This window comes from Saccoglossus kowalevskii, chromosome 11 (genome assembly GCF_978046115.1).
Source record: "Saccoglossus kowalevskii chromosome 11, keSacKowa6.1, whole genome shotgun sequence".
Taxonomy (NCBI): domain Eukaryota; kingdom Metazoa; phylum Hemichordata; class Enteropneusta; family Harrimaniidae; genus Saccoglossus; species Saccoglossus kowalevskii.
In genome coordinates, this window is record NC_140651.1 from 3,052,280 (window position 1) to 3,066,043 (window position 13,764).

General features: G+C 37.1%; 3 protein-coding genes and 1 long non-coding RNA gene across 4 annotated transcripts; 1 reads left to right on the forward strand and 3 right to left on the reverse strand.

The window, feature by feature from the left end:
• The first annotated feature begins 1,693 nt into the window (after positions 1 to 1,693).
• LOC102809826 (C-type lection lectoxin-Enh3-like) lies at positions 1,694 to 3,409 on the forward strand. The gene is made up of 4 exons (XM_085505378.1): positions 1,694 to 1,763; positions 2,062 to 2,446; positions 2,816 to 2,895; positions 3,106 to 3,409. Exons 1-4 carry the CDS (start codon positions 1,709 to 1,711, stop codon positions 3,123 to 3,125), a joined length of 540 nt encoding a protein of 179 aa, XP_085361504.1. The 5' UTR covers positions 1,694 to 1,708; the 3' UTR covers positions 3,126 to 3,409.
• Positions 3,410 to 6,071: 2,662 nt separating this feature from the next.
• On the reverse strand, positions 6,072 to 8,625 carry LOC144352647 (uncharacterized). Its single transcript, XM_085505570.1, has 2 exons — positions 6,299 to 8,625; positions 6,072 to 6,122 (listed from the first exon to the last, which is right to left on the reverse strand). The coding sequence occupies exon 1, from the start codon at positions 8,623 to 8,625 to the stop codon at positions 6,631 to 6,633; it is 1,995 nt and encodes a 664-aa protein (XP_085361696.1). The 3' UTR covers positions 6,072 to 6,122; positions 6,299 to 6,630.
• A 125-nt stretch (positions 8,626 to 8,750) lies between these two features.
• On the reverse strand, positions 8,751 to 10,712 carry LOC146735866 (uncharacterized). The gene has a single exon (XM_085505571.1). It carries the CDS (start codon positions 10,710 to 10,712, stop codon positions 8,751 to 8,753), a length of 1,962 nt encoding a protein of 653 aa, XP_085361697.1.
• A 2,004-nt stretch (positions 10,713 to 12,716) lies between these two features.
• Positions 12,717 to 13,018, reverse strand: LOC144348405 (uncharacterized). Its single transcript, XR_013419836.2, has 2 exons — positions 12,944 to 13,018; positions 12,717 to 12,767 (listed from the first exon to the last, which is right to left on the reverse strand). It is a non-coding gene; the product is annotated as an uncharacterized LOC144348405 (long non-coding RNA).
• Between the last annotated feature and the right edge of the window lie 746 nt (positions 13,019 to 13,764).

Genomic DNA, 13,764 nt, shown 5'->3' on the forward strand with positions numbered 1-13,764 from the left:
AAACTTAGTATGCTAACCAGTAACTATGCTACGATGAATTTTGAAAATACTAAATTATGTTTAAAAATGCACCCTAATACATCGACTTCTCAAGCTGAGTAAACTCTTTGTATCGAATCGTCTCTGACAAACATATCGTTTTGAGGTTATATGGGTTTTGTGTCGTTTCATTGACTTATACACTATATACCATATCAAATTCCGTATTGAATGTTCCATGTGAACTTATGCTTAAAACAAGTTAATACTTATTCATTAATGTATAAAAATCGGTTAAATGTAGTTACTCGAGTTCTGTCTGTGAGAATCTACTGGAGATCTTGCTGAGCGTCACAAGCCAACATTCAATTAGTCGAAATGGTACGCTGACATTGACACGCAGACGGAATTTTGTGATCGCTAAACATGATAGTGTATTTATCGGTCTACACCAGTGGTATTAACCCATGAAACGCAGGCATTAACGGATGGTCAATGTGCCGGAATATTAGATGAGAATGTACTAATCTGTAAAGGATTCGTAAAACTGATGAAATCACCTTGGTGAAAATCTCTAGCGTTGTATATGATATTCCATTGGGAAAGGCAATTAACTTCAAGATGTACGATCTGCAATTTAGGGTTGGTAAAATATTATATAACATGTGTACATGTTATTAAAATAAATGACTAATAATGGGTGAGGGTATACGTTTAGAGAAAAAGAGCAGTCACAATTTTGATAATGACGTCACAGATGAGATCTCTCACTGAGTAGAGTTTATTATATATATTATTTACTCAGTAACAAGACGTAAATTGATCTGTTAGTAATTCAATCCATCACATACAGCATCATGTCTTTTCTTATGCTATCACATATGTTAATAATATACTTAATTAATATTAGTATATAAATACTATTCAGAGATGAATGTGGTCTTAATTTCGAGAATGGAAACCAAATTTTCACCAAATTCCATAATATTGTTATGAATAATATTGTTTGAAAACAACCCTACTACATAAGTGCTGATAATTATATTTCCAGTTCGCGTCAATTGGTTATAATTTCTAAAAAAGAACTGAGAATAAAACAACACTTAGGCAAATTGTCTTGATGAAATATGTGGTTCAAAAAGGGAGATGACAACGAAGTTTATTCGGTACTGTACACAGCAATCTAACTTTGTATTCTGATAGGACTTCCATACGGTTTGACCGCAATTTAGACTTTAATTCTAGCTCGGGATATCAAAGAAAGGCGGAGTAGATGAAACGACACGTGATTAGTGACGTTATTTCAGGGGTGCCTGTTACTTGTGTATATGATATATATGCATTTTTGTGAGGAGTGACACCCCTTTGTTCTATAACTATAAAATACCATCGAAACCCATCATATTTATTCTGCTATTCTGGCTGAGCCGTAGAGAATCAGAAGTGTGAAGTAAGTAATGTTTTATTGTCGTAATTCTTTAATTACCTGTGCATGTACTGGGCATACAGGATGTTGTTACTCTTCTATGTTAGGTCGTGTACAAATGATCACGTTTCTATTTCTTTAACAACATAGTTGATATAATACGGTAAATGAACACGGAGCACTGTTTAGTTAGCAATGGATAGTTTCGGGATACATATAGTTACCACAACAACTGACATACTATTAATTCTTGTCAAACGTGTGTTCAATCACCAGGTATTTGGAAAACATATTGACGTCGAAATGTTGTTTGCACTGACTCTTCTTGTATTGGTTGGCATGTCATATGCTGAATATTGTAAGTTGAATATTTTATATTGAGGTTCATTTCATGTACTATTTTGAATAAGTGTGGACATATGTTTATGACATGTGTTTTGTGAAGTGTGTCAGTTATTTTGGTGTGTTTGTAATTACGTGTAGAAGATTAGAAACTTTGATAATTATTCGGTGTAATGTTATTGTTGATTTTTGTATAAATACATAATATAAAAAAAGCTATCTGAAGCAGTTTTAAAGAAGAATCTCTGAAATTTGTTAATATTTATAAATACGCAATAACATTGTCAATATATATTTTATTTACATTCCTTTAGACACGTCTCACCAATGCACGTGTTATGAATACCAAGCCTACTGTAAAAATCCAGACACCGACACAGGTATGAATTGGAATGATGCAAATGAATATTGTTTGGGACTCCCCGGTGGTGTAGGACTCGCAACCATGGACACAGAGACAACCTATACAGACGTCAAGAAATCTATCCCTACTGAGTGGAAAGGCAAATCGTGTAACTGGGGATTCTGGATTGGATTCAAAGACATGAGAGATCCACCTCGACTACCGAGACATAAAACACATCCCGAGTACTTTTCATGGTTCTTTGAAATGTGTTCTTCTTTCGAGGATTGGGCGCCAGCTCAGCCTAATGACAACCACACTCACAGTGTGGACGGACAGAACTGTGTCCAATTGTGGTAAGATAATTGTTACTATAATTTATAATAACCACAGTTGATTCACCCTGCTGTGTAGTGTAATACTTTAAGATGTCTACGTTGGCTGTCAGTCATATGTTTTCATTTTCCTGTTTATCCCGTATATTTGCTTCACGGCCTTTTCCATGGGAAGCACCATTCAAAAGCATGTATTCTAAGCTCTTATTTGCATAATATTGATCATCACCCATGTCTCATGTAACCAAGGAATGTGTTCCTGGTAAATACATGTATAACGTGTTTGTCAGTTGTTTTTTTAATCGGATGATTACTTCCCAGAATTCCCTTTCATTCATTTGTAATATAGATAATTAATATTCATCTTTATACTATGAACCCTGAAAACAGGTACAGGCCAGGGATGAAGGGTAGATATGACGATGAGTACTGTTTTGAAAAGAAGGGATTCATATGCCAAATAGCTATAGGTAACTATACAATTTTATAACATACCTAGTACAAGTTTGTCAAGATTGTTAGAGAAATATGCTTTACATTTAAATACTTAATCGATACATTTCCTCTTACAGATTCTGAAAATGTATTAGTCATTAATTAAGTATAATGTTATATATACTGTTCACGTTCACTGTACATATGATGTCTTACCTGATTATGTTCTATTCTTGTTTCTGTAGATTGTGACTGTGATTGTTAAACTTTTCCATCTGATGTAGGTATCATGGTTTACCTGGTAACTTCATTATTAACGTAGACAAAAACCTCCATTGTGTCGCTTATATTGAAAAAAAGATTCGTATACGTCATTTCAACACCTCGACTTCTATATTTTTAGTGTAACTGACTGATACTATGAGAACTACTATATATAATACACTATATAATTTGTTGATTGATTTCATTTAATCTTGTACATCTTGTATCCATCTTGTAAAACTCAGAGAGGTTGTAGCATAAATAAAATATGCAGTAATGTCTAAATATTTGTGTTCTTTATTATCACGTTGTTCATACAAACAACCACCAAAATATGTAAAATAACTCCAGGCTCTTGTCTTTGAAAATATAATATGTATACATACTAGAATTCAGCATTCAAAATATAAATATTAACTCAGTGATCAAGCAGAGAATACATGGAAAACTAAAATTACAAATTGCGTTTTCACCATTTAAGTGCAAAAGAATGAAATATTGCAAAGATATTTAATTACATATACATTAATTTAGACAAATAATATGAATATCTGGTTCAAATTGGAACAAAAAGAAAGTAACAGAAAAATGAATATTCACATAACAGCATGCTCCCTCATAAAAATTGAAATATAGACCCTCTGAAACGCTATTTCTTGTATTTTAAGAGGCAAAGTTTGCTAACACAAAGGATTTTAGCTTGATTGTGGAGGGCGCCCCAAACATGTTTTAGGGAGAGAGACTGACTTTCTACTCCCTCCCTCCTGTGCCGCCGCCAATGAACACACAACAAGAGAATCGAAGTCGCGCACACGGCGTAGCACATCACCACTGCAAGCGAACACGCTAACGGTAAACCATACTAACTGACCACAAAAAGTCACTCCGAAATGACCTGTAGTGAACTCGCCTCCAGTGACTAAATGGAAATATACTGAATCCAGAACAACACAAACAACTATATAAAAAGCCTAGTATTCATTATTCAACCTTATGAATATCCACGGAGACATATCCACCACCAGAGACAATTGGCTAAGGACATGTAATTACAGGCAAATTATACGAATTAAAAGAAGTGACTAAAAATTACAATCTAGTGATAGTGAATTATGATATAATGAACGCAAAATGTTAAACCCAAAATTATCTCAATTTTCAAGTATAACCGAGGAAAAAATAAATAATGATACTAATGACAGTAATAAAGAATTAAATTAATCAACAGTGAGTTGACTAATTGGAATAAGTGAATGTTGGCGGAGTGTCTACACGCACGAACTATGCGTTGCAGCTTCACCTAAACTCCAAAACCAAACAAAAAACTTACATACATTATTTTAAAATATATATCTCAATTAAGCTTTAAAGCCGGTCTTGGTTGACTATTTCTAATGTAGTCAATAGGGAAATCCAGTATTGTACTCTCGTGTACTTAAAGTTATGTTGGTTGAGTTTACTATTTGTTCTGGAAATGTACAGAATGTGACTGGTTGCATGTCAGGTTGGGTAACAGTAGGGAATAGGTGGGAAATATTCCACAACCATAAAAAGGGTAGTTGTTGAGGTACAAAATAAAAATTTACAGAGCTGAATAATATTAAGTATGTTAGTTAAAAATTGGAAGAGGGCGAGAACAGAATCAAAATAGGTTGAAGCAAAGAAGTAAAAGCATTTCCTCAGATGTGTATACAATAGCTTATATGAAACAAGATTAAAGTATCATAGATAAGAATTAGAATAAATTTGAGAAGACACTGACGAAATTGTGAAATGTTTCCTGTTTTGGAGGGCAATAATTTTTACAAACTTTCTTTATATGTTTATGTGTTTGTAGATGCTCACTCCAAAAATCTGGGGGAATTAAGGTTCCCAACTAGAGAACGAAACACATCAATTTTTTACTCCGTTCTTACAATCCTTTAACGTTTTTGCTACCATGTAATGGGTTTTACAATATTTATGGTAAGTTTGTTAGCACTGCTAGCAATGGCAACAAACTAACAAGGGCGCTGTTGTACGTGGATCAAGTTTCACTTCCTGTAGTATCGTGTGTTATTCCGATTGGGTATTTCGCAACAGCTTTCTTTGTAGATATATTTAGTATATAAGGTTGTAATACCAATGTGTTTAGGAATTTTCAATCATGGTTTTTGTAGTGATCTTGAAATGGTTAAATAGTCACTGTACTTGATGATGAGTTAGTACATGCGATTTGACCTGGTATATAGCCTGTAATCATTATGCATATTCTTAGGGGTCATTGCGATCGTTTGTACAAATAGATCCTTTTTTTCGTGTTTTTCAAGAAATGTGAAGTAATATAGAGTAGTATTTGTATCTAATTTGTAAAGTATTATAATTAATCATAGTTTTCTACCTTTTGTGACAAAGAATCTCTGAACAAGGTAAGTCTGACTACTGTAAATCACTTTAGATCATCACATGTAAAAGCAATTTCCTGGCCATTTGAAGGGGATATTAAAATAAATTGGTTATCTGGAGCAGAGAGATAAGAGAGAAGTTTAAACAGAGATGTGCCGAAATAAGATCTCATCGCCTACAGGCACTTAAATAGAAACAATGTGAAATTGAAGGTAAAAAGAAAAAGCAGTTAAAAGAGAAGACGAAAATCAGTGATCAAATGATATATTTTGGTCTATGGCAGACCACATATGAGGTCATTTATAAACTGGAGGAAATCCAACAATAAAAGAAAAAAAGATCTGCATTAACAGCACAGCTGAAATTAAGAAAAACAGTACTTCAGCAAACTCCCTCCAATACTCAACTTTATAAACTTTACAAAAAACTACCAAGTGGGAAATATGCACAAAAAACATCAAAGAACTTACAGAATGTATTCAGCAGTTAATTATAGAAGCCTATTCTGATGGTGTTGCGGGCGCTACCCTTAATTCTTTACTCAGAATGATAATAGCTGTAATTTCGTAGTCTTCACGAACTTTATTTTTGCTGTCTATACCATCCAGGTAAACTACAGTACAAAAGTACATATAAAACTTGAGCAACGTCGTAATGAACATGCACATTTTGAATCATCAAATACAAATCCATAAAATACAAAGAATCAAACACAATTGTAATGTCAACACCAATAGATATTACTCATTTCTATCGCTACTAGAAAATACATTTAAATTAAGTATTCACCTAGATTTCGGGGCAAACTGATGGAGCCCGGTCTTTAAATGGCTGCCATATTTACGTTGACGGCATTTCTACTCCAGTGCATAACAAACAAACAATTGTAATAGAGGGCGCTGTAGAGGAATTCCTAGATTTACCGTACGACGGTAGCAACACTCCTCTCTGCAAATGGGTAATTTATCGTACATTTGCACTCATGCCAAACTTTATAATATCTATATCAAACTATGTCTATAATAATAATTGCTCTTGAAATTCAAGTAAGAGTTCACAAAAAATAACATCAACAATAAAGGTAACAATTTAACTGTACTCAATGTTATTCATAGTCCCAATTAGTCTTCATCAACAGCAAGGAGCAGTACAAGCTTGTGGATTGGTCTGTCCACTATGGAACTGGCAGTAGTAAGCTGTACTTTGCGTACCAAACCATCTTTCCCAGGATACACTGCTGTCACTCTGCCAAGACGCCAGAAGTTACGTGGTACATTATCTTCCTTGATAATGACTATGTCACCCAATTTCAGATTGTACTGTGATGTGGTCCACTTTGGCCTTTGCTGTAGCGTATGCAGAAATTCTTTTCTCCATCGGTTCCAAAATTCATTGGTTAAGTGCTGTACTCTTCTCCATCTACGTGTTGAGTACATATCAGCCTTCTGGAAGTTGCCTGGTGGGGGAAGAAGTATTCTGGTCTTCATCGTTAACAAATGGTTTGGTGTCAGAGGTTCTGGAGAATCGGATTCACTCAGCTGATTGAGAGTAATTGGTCTTGAATTTACGATGTTCTGCACTTCGGCCATAAATGTGCGAAAGGACTCATCATCCAGCTGTGGACCTGCCTGATAGATGAGGGGTTCCAGAACACTTCGAACAGTCCTTATTTGTCTCTCCCAAATTCCTCCCATGTGACTACTGCTGGGAACATTGAATTTAAACTCAATCCAATCACACCTCTGACCTATCAAGAAATCAGCCATTTTCTTCTGATCAATCTCTTTCAGGCCCTTAATCATTTCATTGTGTGTTCCAACGATGTTAGTGCCACAATCTGCTCTCAGCTGCCTAATAGGTCTACGAATGCTAACAAACCTTCTCACCGCATTGATGAAAGAATTGGTATCTAGAGAGTTGACAGTCTCCAGATGAATTGCCTTGGATGCCATGCACACAAAAACTACACCATATCTCTTCAACTGGCTCCTCCTCTCCTTGATTAAGAATGGTCCAAAAAGATCTACACCTGAATATGTGAATGGTGGGGCTTCCTTTATGCGGTCACTTGGAAGGTCTCCCATTTTCTGAGTTTGGGGTGCTCTTCTGAACTTCCTACATGTGACACACTGATTGATCAATTTAGACACTGTATATGAGCCACTGATGATCCAATATCCATGCTGTCGGATGTAGTTGTGAGTACAGCCTCTTCCCATATGATTGATTTGTTCATGGAAGTGTCGCACTATTAGTGTTGTTATGTGAATATTCTTGGGTAAGATGACTGGATGTTTAATTTCAAAGGGCTGGCAGGATTTCTGTATTCTACCTCCAACTCTCAGCAAACCCTGGTCATTTATGAATGGATTCAGTTTATATATAGTGCTGGATTTTCTGAACTGTATATTTCGTGCCTTTAGTTGGTTTCTAGATTGTGGGTTACCCACTAGCTTCAATTCCTTCAGTATCTGTATTTCTTTCTGAAAGGCTCTACTTTGGACCTCTCGTATTATGGCTTTTTCACCTTCTGCGAGATCCTGTACAGTTAAGGGTGTATTAGTTTCTGACATGACATCTGTGAGATCTAACTTTCTATTTATGGTTTTGGTGGCTCTCAACATTTTTGCCTTAAGACGTAGACAATTAGCGGCTGCTCGTTTAGATGCGTCCCATGATGAGTACTGATCAAAGCGGTCGATCAATTGACCATCTGAACAGGCTGTGAGTGAATTAGTCTTTAATACCGTGGAAGTTCTCTTCATTTCTCTCCTCATCTCTTCTTCTGTGTCACTGGTACACTCATATCGAAATTCTGTTGCAGATAGGGACTTATCATTCCATAGAAAATCTGGTCCAGTTAACCAGTTAGAATCTTTGATAAGTTGCCTGGCAGTTATCCCTCTGCTAGCGTCATCACTTGGGTTTGAGGCAGTGTTAACATACTTCCATGCATCTGGAGAAGTCAACTCTCGTATCTGCTGGACCCTGTTGGCGACATAGGTGTGAAAACGTTTGGATTCATTATTTATGTATCCAAGAACAACTTTACTATCTACCCAAAAATACTCTTTCACATCTTTAAACTGTAGTGCTGTGGTGATGTAGTGACTCATTCTTGCAGATAAAACTGCTGCTGTCAGCTCAAGGCGAGGGATGGTGATTTGTTTGTTGAGTGGTGTGACTCTGGCCTTTCCTATGACGAAAGAACAGTATACTTCGTCATCCTGGTTGATTTGTCTCAAATATGTGCTCTGTCCATAACCTGTTTCACTGGCACAGAGAAGTAATGAAGCTCTATTCTCTTGACTTCACCAAAGTTGTTAGGTTTATAGCAACGGTTTACCTTCAAACTCTGTAACTCAAGAATGTCAGTTCTCCACTGTATCCATTTCATTCTGAGGTCTTCAGTGATGGGATCATCCCAATCAACATTATTTCTACATAATTCTTGCAAGATGATCTTTCCAGTTAGGATTACTGGGGCTGCAAAACCTAAAGGAATACCTCTGCGAGTAAGTGGTAAGTCGCGCAATAATATTCTAAATTGGAAAAAGTCACCCTCCACGACCCATGTCACTCCTAATGCTCTTTCTACAGGTAAGAGGTCTGTTTGAAGGTTTACTTCCGTCAAACTCGACGCACGAGCTTCAGGAGGTATTGCATCCAGCACTTCTCTCTTGTTTGAGATCCACTTGTGCAGTTTCAACCCAGCTTTAGCACAAATATCAATACTATTGTTAACAAGGGTGATGGCTTTGCTTACATCTGAAACTGACTTTAACCCATCGTCTACATAAAAGTCATCTCTTATAAAACTAGCTGCTTCTTCACCAAATTCCTCCTCTCCATCATCTGCTGCTCTCTTCAGACCAAAGTTGGCACATCCTGGTGAACTGGCTGCACCAAATAAGTGTACAGTCATTCTGTACTCAGACAATTCCTTATCCAAGTCACCATCTTTCCACCATAAGAAGCGTAACAGATCCCTATCATTTGGAGTGACATGAAACTGGTGGAACATACCCTGGATGTCCGCCATCACTGCCACCTCTTCTTTTCTGAAGCGACTTAAAACCCCAACTAGACCATTGGTAAGATCAGGTCCTTGGAGGAGACAGTCATTAAGAGATATGCCCTCATATCTTGCAGAGCAATCAAAAACCACACGGATCTTATCAGGTTTTTTGGGGTGATACACACCTGTATGTGGTACATAATTCACCCTGCCATCTACATTCTGTTGATCTTCAGGAACTTCTTCAGCACAGTTGGTTAGGATATCTTCCATAAATGTGAAGTAATCTTTCTTGTATTTCTGATTTCTTTGCAATCGTCTTTTGAGTTGTAATGTTCTTTTTACAGCTAATGGTTTGTTGTTTGGAAGTCGAAGATTATTGTACTTCAGTGGAAGGGGCATCTCATAGTGACCATCCTCTCTCTTGATGATATTGTCAGAGAGGCACCTGATGAACTTATGATCATTAACTGACAGAGAATCTTGTTTGTGTTTATGTTCAATAAAGTCCCGTTCAAACATCTGTTGAACCTGTTGTGTACTCACTATTTCCTTTGAGGTTGACTGAACTACCAATCTGTTAACTAATTTCGGCTTATTTGCAGGCATGGCTGTAAGCTGACTCGCTGCATTTGTTTCTGTGGTCACAATGCGGTTTGACACAACATTGTTTTCTGAATTTGAACAAATTGTTCCAACTATTCCCCATCCTAGTAGAGACCTTTGGCCATATGGATGATCTTCATCGCCAGCTATGATATCTCTAGGTCTTACAGCCGATGGAACATTGTTACCTATTAATATTCCAACCTTAACTTGAGGCATGATTGGAGGTATCTTATCAGCAATTCTTTGTAGATGGTTCCACTTCATTGCCACCTCTGAACTTGGGATTTGGTGTCTCTCTGCTGGAACATGGTCTCTGGTGTAGGATGTTGGCACTGGTATTACAACTTTTCTGTCGTAACTAAGAATCTCTAAATCCCTTATCCTCTTAGCTGAAACAACTGCACCGTTCATTTGCATTGTTGACAGTGTCAGTTCAGTATCATGCCCTATGATTCTAAGTTGTTTCTGAAGTTCTTTTGAGATGAAACAGGTATTGCTCTGTGGATCTAGAACACAATATTGTAAGATTTCTCTGTTGGGATTAACTTTGCTTCGTACCCATACAGGTACAATCATGGAGTTGTCAGTTGTCTGTCCTTCTCTGTTACATACAGAAATGCAATGACTTACACTGGTAGTACGGTTTTCATCATAGTGGATGTACATGCTCTCCCATTGTATTCTTTAGTCATCCCACAAGCATAGCACAGACCTTCTGTCTTGAAGAATTGCTTCCGTTCTCTTCTGTGAAGATTCATCAGTTTGTCACAGTCATCAATATGGTGCTGTTCTTTGCAAAAAGGGCACTTCAGATCTTCATTACCACTGATTACATTTGTGGTAAATGTTCTAGCTTTCACTTGGTTCCCTCCCCTGCTGGTGTTTTTGCTTTCTCTATTGAAAACAGAAGATTCCTTCCAGTCTTTCACTTCAGGTTCAAAAGCAGGTATGTTTGCTTCTTTTGCCTTTTCTTTCACAAATAATGCAAACCGCTCAAAGGTTGGAAAACATCCACTGCTAACACTGGCATGTGTAATACGTCTCCATTGGTTTTCTATATAAGTTGGAATTTTAGCTACCAGCTTTGCATTTTCTTGTGGGTAATCCAAGACACCAAGATCATGTATTGTTCGCTTTGCTGCAACAACTTCATTTAACATATCAGAAAATCTTCGGAGTCCAATGGAGTCACGTGGTTGGATCCTTGGTGATGATGCAAGCTTATCTATGAATGCCTTGGCAATCACTGTATTGTTACCATACCTGTCCTTCAACTCAGCTTTGGCTTGTACAAATGCCTCTTCAGTTTGGAGCAAGAGGTAACTATTAACCATTGCTTTGGGCTCACCAGACAGATGTTGGCTCAACAAATTTAATCTTTCAACCACTGAGGGGGCCTTTGACTCAATCAGAGACTTGAAAGAGGACTCCCATGAGGGAAACTGGAGTGGGTTTCCACTGAAAATTTCTAATTTGACTTGAGGAAGCCTAAATGAGTCCACCAACTGTTTCATAGCATCAGTGACTTCATTCGAAAGTGGGTTTGGAACACTGCTCACCTTGGCCCTGGCATCCTTGTTTTCTACTTTCTTGTTTACCTTTGCTTCCATTTTTGGTGACAAAATTAATGCACAGTTCTGATCGTGTACTGAAGGAACATGGCTGTAATCAACACTGCTGGCTGTACAACTAGTAGTTTGCATAGCCCTTTGTGCTTCTGTATTATTTGATTGTGAGTGTTGTTCATCCATCTCTGGTTGTGAATTTAAAAATCTGTACATATCTTCATCCTTATTGGCTGGCAGTATGCCACTCAAATTCTGACTTCCTTCATCAGATCTGTCTACTTCATATATCACTTCTTGCTGTGCCTGATTTTCAGCAAGTTTCTTATGTAACTTTAATTCTTCAATCCTCCTTCTATGTTCTAGCTCCTCTCTTTCTAGCTGTTTTTCCTTTTGTGCAAACGCTAGCTGTACTCTCAATGCAGCTTCCTGTTTCTTAAGTTCCAGTTTCATTGACCTGACACTGGAAGTTGTACGGTTGCTATGGCTACTAATTTTAGTTTTCTGTGAACTTGATTTGAGTGATTCAGGGTTTAGCATTTCCATATCAATACGATGTTGAATTTCTACTTTGATGTCATCCTCAAATTTATGCCATTCCAAAAAGTCTTGTTGTTTCTGTTTTGTGAATGCAGCAATTTCTTCCTGCTTTTCCAACAATTCAGCAAGTTCATCATAAAGTTCACTTATGTCTTGCCATGCTATCTGTGCAACTAACAGCTTTTGTTTAAGTGCTCGGGTATCTTCAAATCCTTTTTGCATAATGGCATTTCTTTTGGCTTTACTAAGTTCAGATTTCTTTGCTTTCAAATCTCTTCTAAGAATGTTGAATCTGAGCTCCTTACCTTTCAGTGTTAAAGTCCGCGTTCGCATCCCATTGACACTTGCTGCTTGATCTCTGTCATCATCGACTGGAGATTGACCTTCAAGCTGAACTTCTGTGTCCTCGGACATTTCTAGTTTACTGTTGCGGGCGCTACCCTTAATTCTTTACTCAGAATGATAATAGCTGTAATTTCGTAGTCTTCACGAACTTTATTTTTGCTGTCTATACCATCCAGGTAAACTACAGTACAAAAGTACATATAAAACTTGAGCAACGTCGTAATGAACATGCACATTTTGAATCATCAAATACAAATCCATAAAATACAAAGAATCAAACACAATTGTAATGTCAACACCAATAGATATTACTCATTTCTATCGCTACTAGAAAATACATTTAAATTAAGTATTCACCTAGATTTCGGGGCAAACTGATGGAGCCCGGTCTTTAAATGGCTGCCATATTTACGTTGACGGCATTTCTATTCCAGTGCATAACAAACAAACAATTGTAATAGAGAGCGCTGTAGAGGAATTCCTAGATTTACCGTACGACGGTAGCAACAGATGGACACACCGCTGAGTCAAAGGATTCTGGAACACCACTGCTGGTCGGGAAGACCGTATATCATACATTCTCCGGTGGTGAAATATATAGGGAAAAGTAATTAATATTGTGCCAGGTTTTGGTACCTGGTATAACATAAAATACGAGAATTATGATGCGAAGGCAAGCAAGAATATAAATAACGCAAACGTTAGTAGCAACTACTAGTATGTAACTTTATTGCGTCTACAACGGTCATTAGAGTGTCTCGGAAAGTGCCTGGGGATGTTGCAAAGTCCCTCGGTAATTACTTACCGGGTGCGGGAGTTAGGTGGATGTAAATATCTTGCGCCCGCTGTAATAAGTGATTTGACGATTTTGCTGAAAAGATCGGTCGGTAATTCCTAGCGTCTTTTTTGTAAATAGGACTGATTTTGGCAATTTTTAAGGGACTGAGGAAAATACGTTCATTTAGTGAATAATTGATTGTACAAAGGGATGGCATATGTGAATTTTTTTGGATCCAGCGATTTAATTGTTAACATCTCAATTTCATGGACTGGGTGAAAGAAATTAGAAAGAAAAGAGTAGAGAACGACTGGCTTAACATTTGTTGGTAGATAAATACAACTGTTACACAGATGATCCAAGTCGTTATTAATTTGATCATTAATCTGATGTATGCATC

Bases quoted from the DNA above. Each gene is read 5' to 3' on its own strand.
- LOC102809826 (XM_085505378.1), top strand. From the start codon at position 1,709: ATGTTGTTTGCACTGACTCTTCTTGTATTGGTTGGCATGTCATATGCT. The intron at 1,764-2,061 runs GTAAGTTGAATA...ACATTCCTTTAG, and splicing joins CATGTCATATGCTGAATATT to ACACGTCTCACCAATGCACG. The intron at 2,447-2,815 runs GTAAGATAATTG...CCCTGAAAACAG, and splicing joins CAGAACTGTGTCCAATTGTG to GTACAGGCCAGGGATGAAGG.
- LOC144352647 (XM_085505570.1), bottom strand. From the start codon at position 8,625: ATGAGTCACTACATCACCACAGCACTACAGTTTAAAGATGTGAAAGAG.
- LOC146735866 (XM_085505571.1), bottom strand. From the start codon at position 10,712: ATGATTGTACCTGTATGGGTACGAAGCAAAGTTAATCCCAACAGAGAA.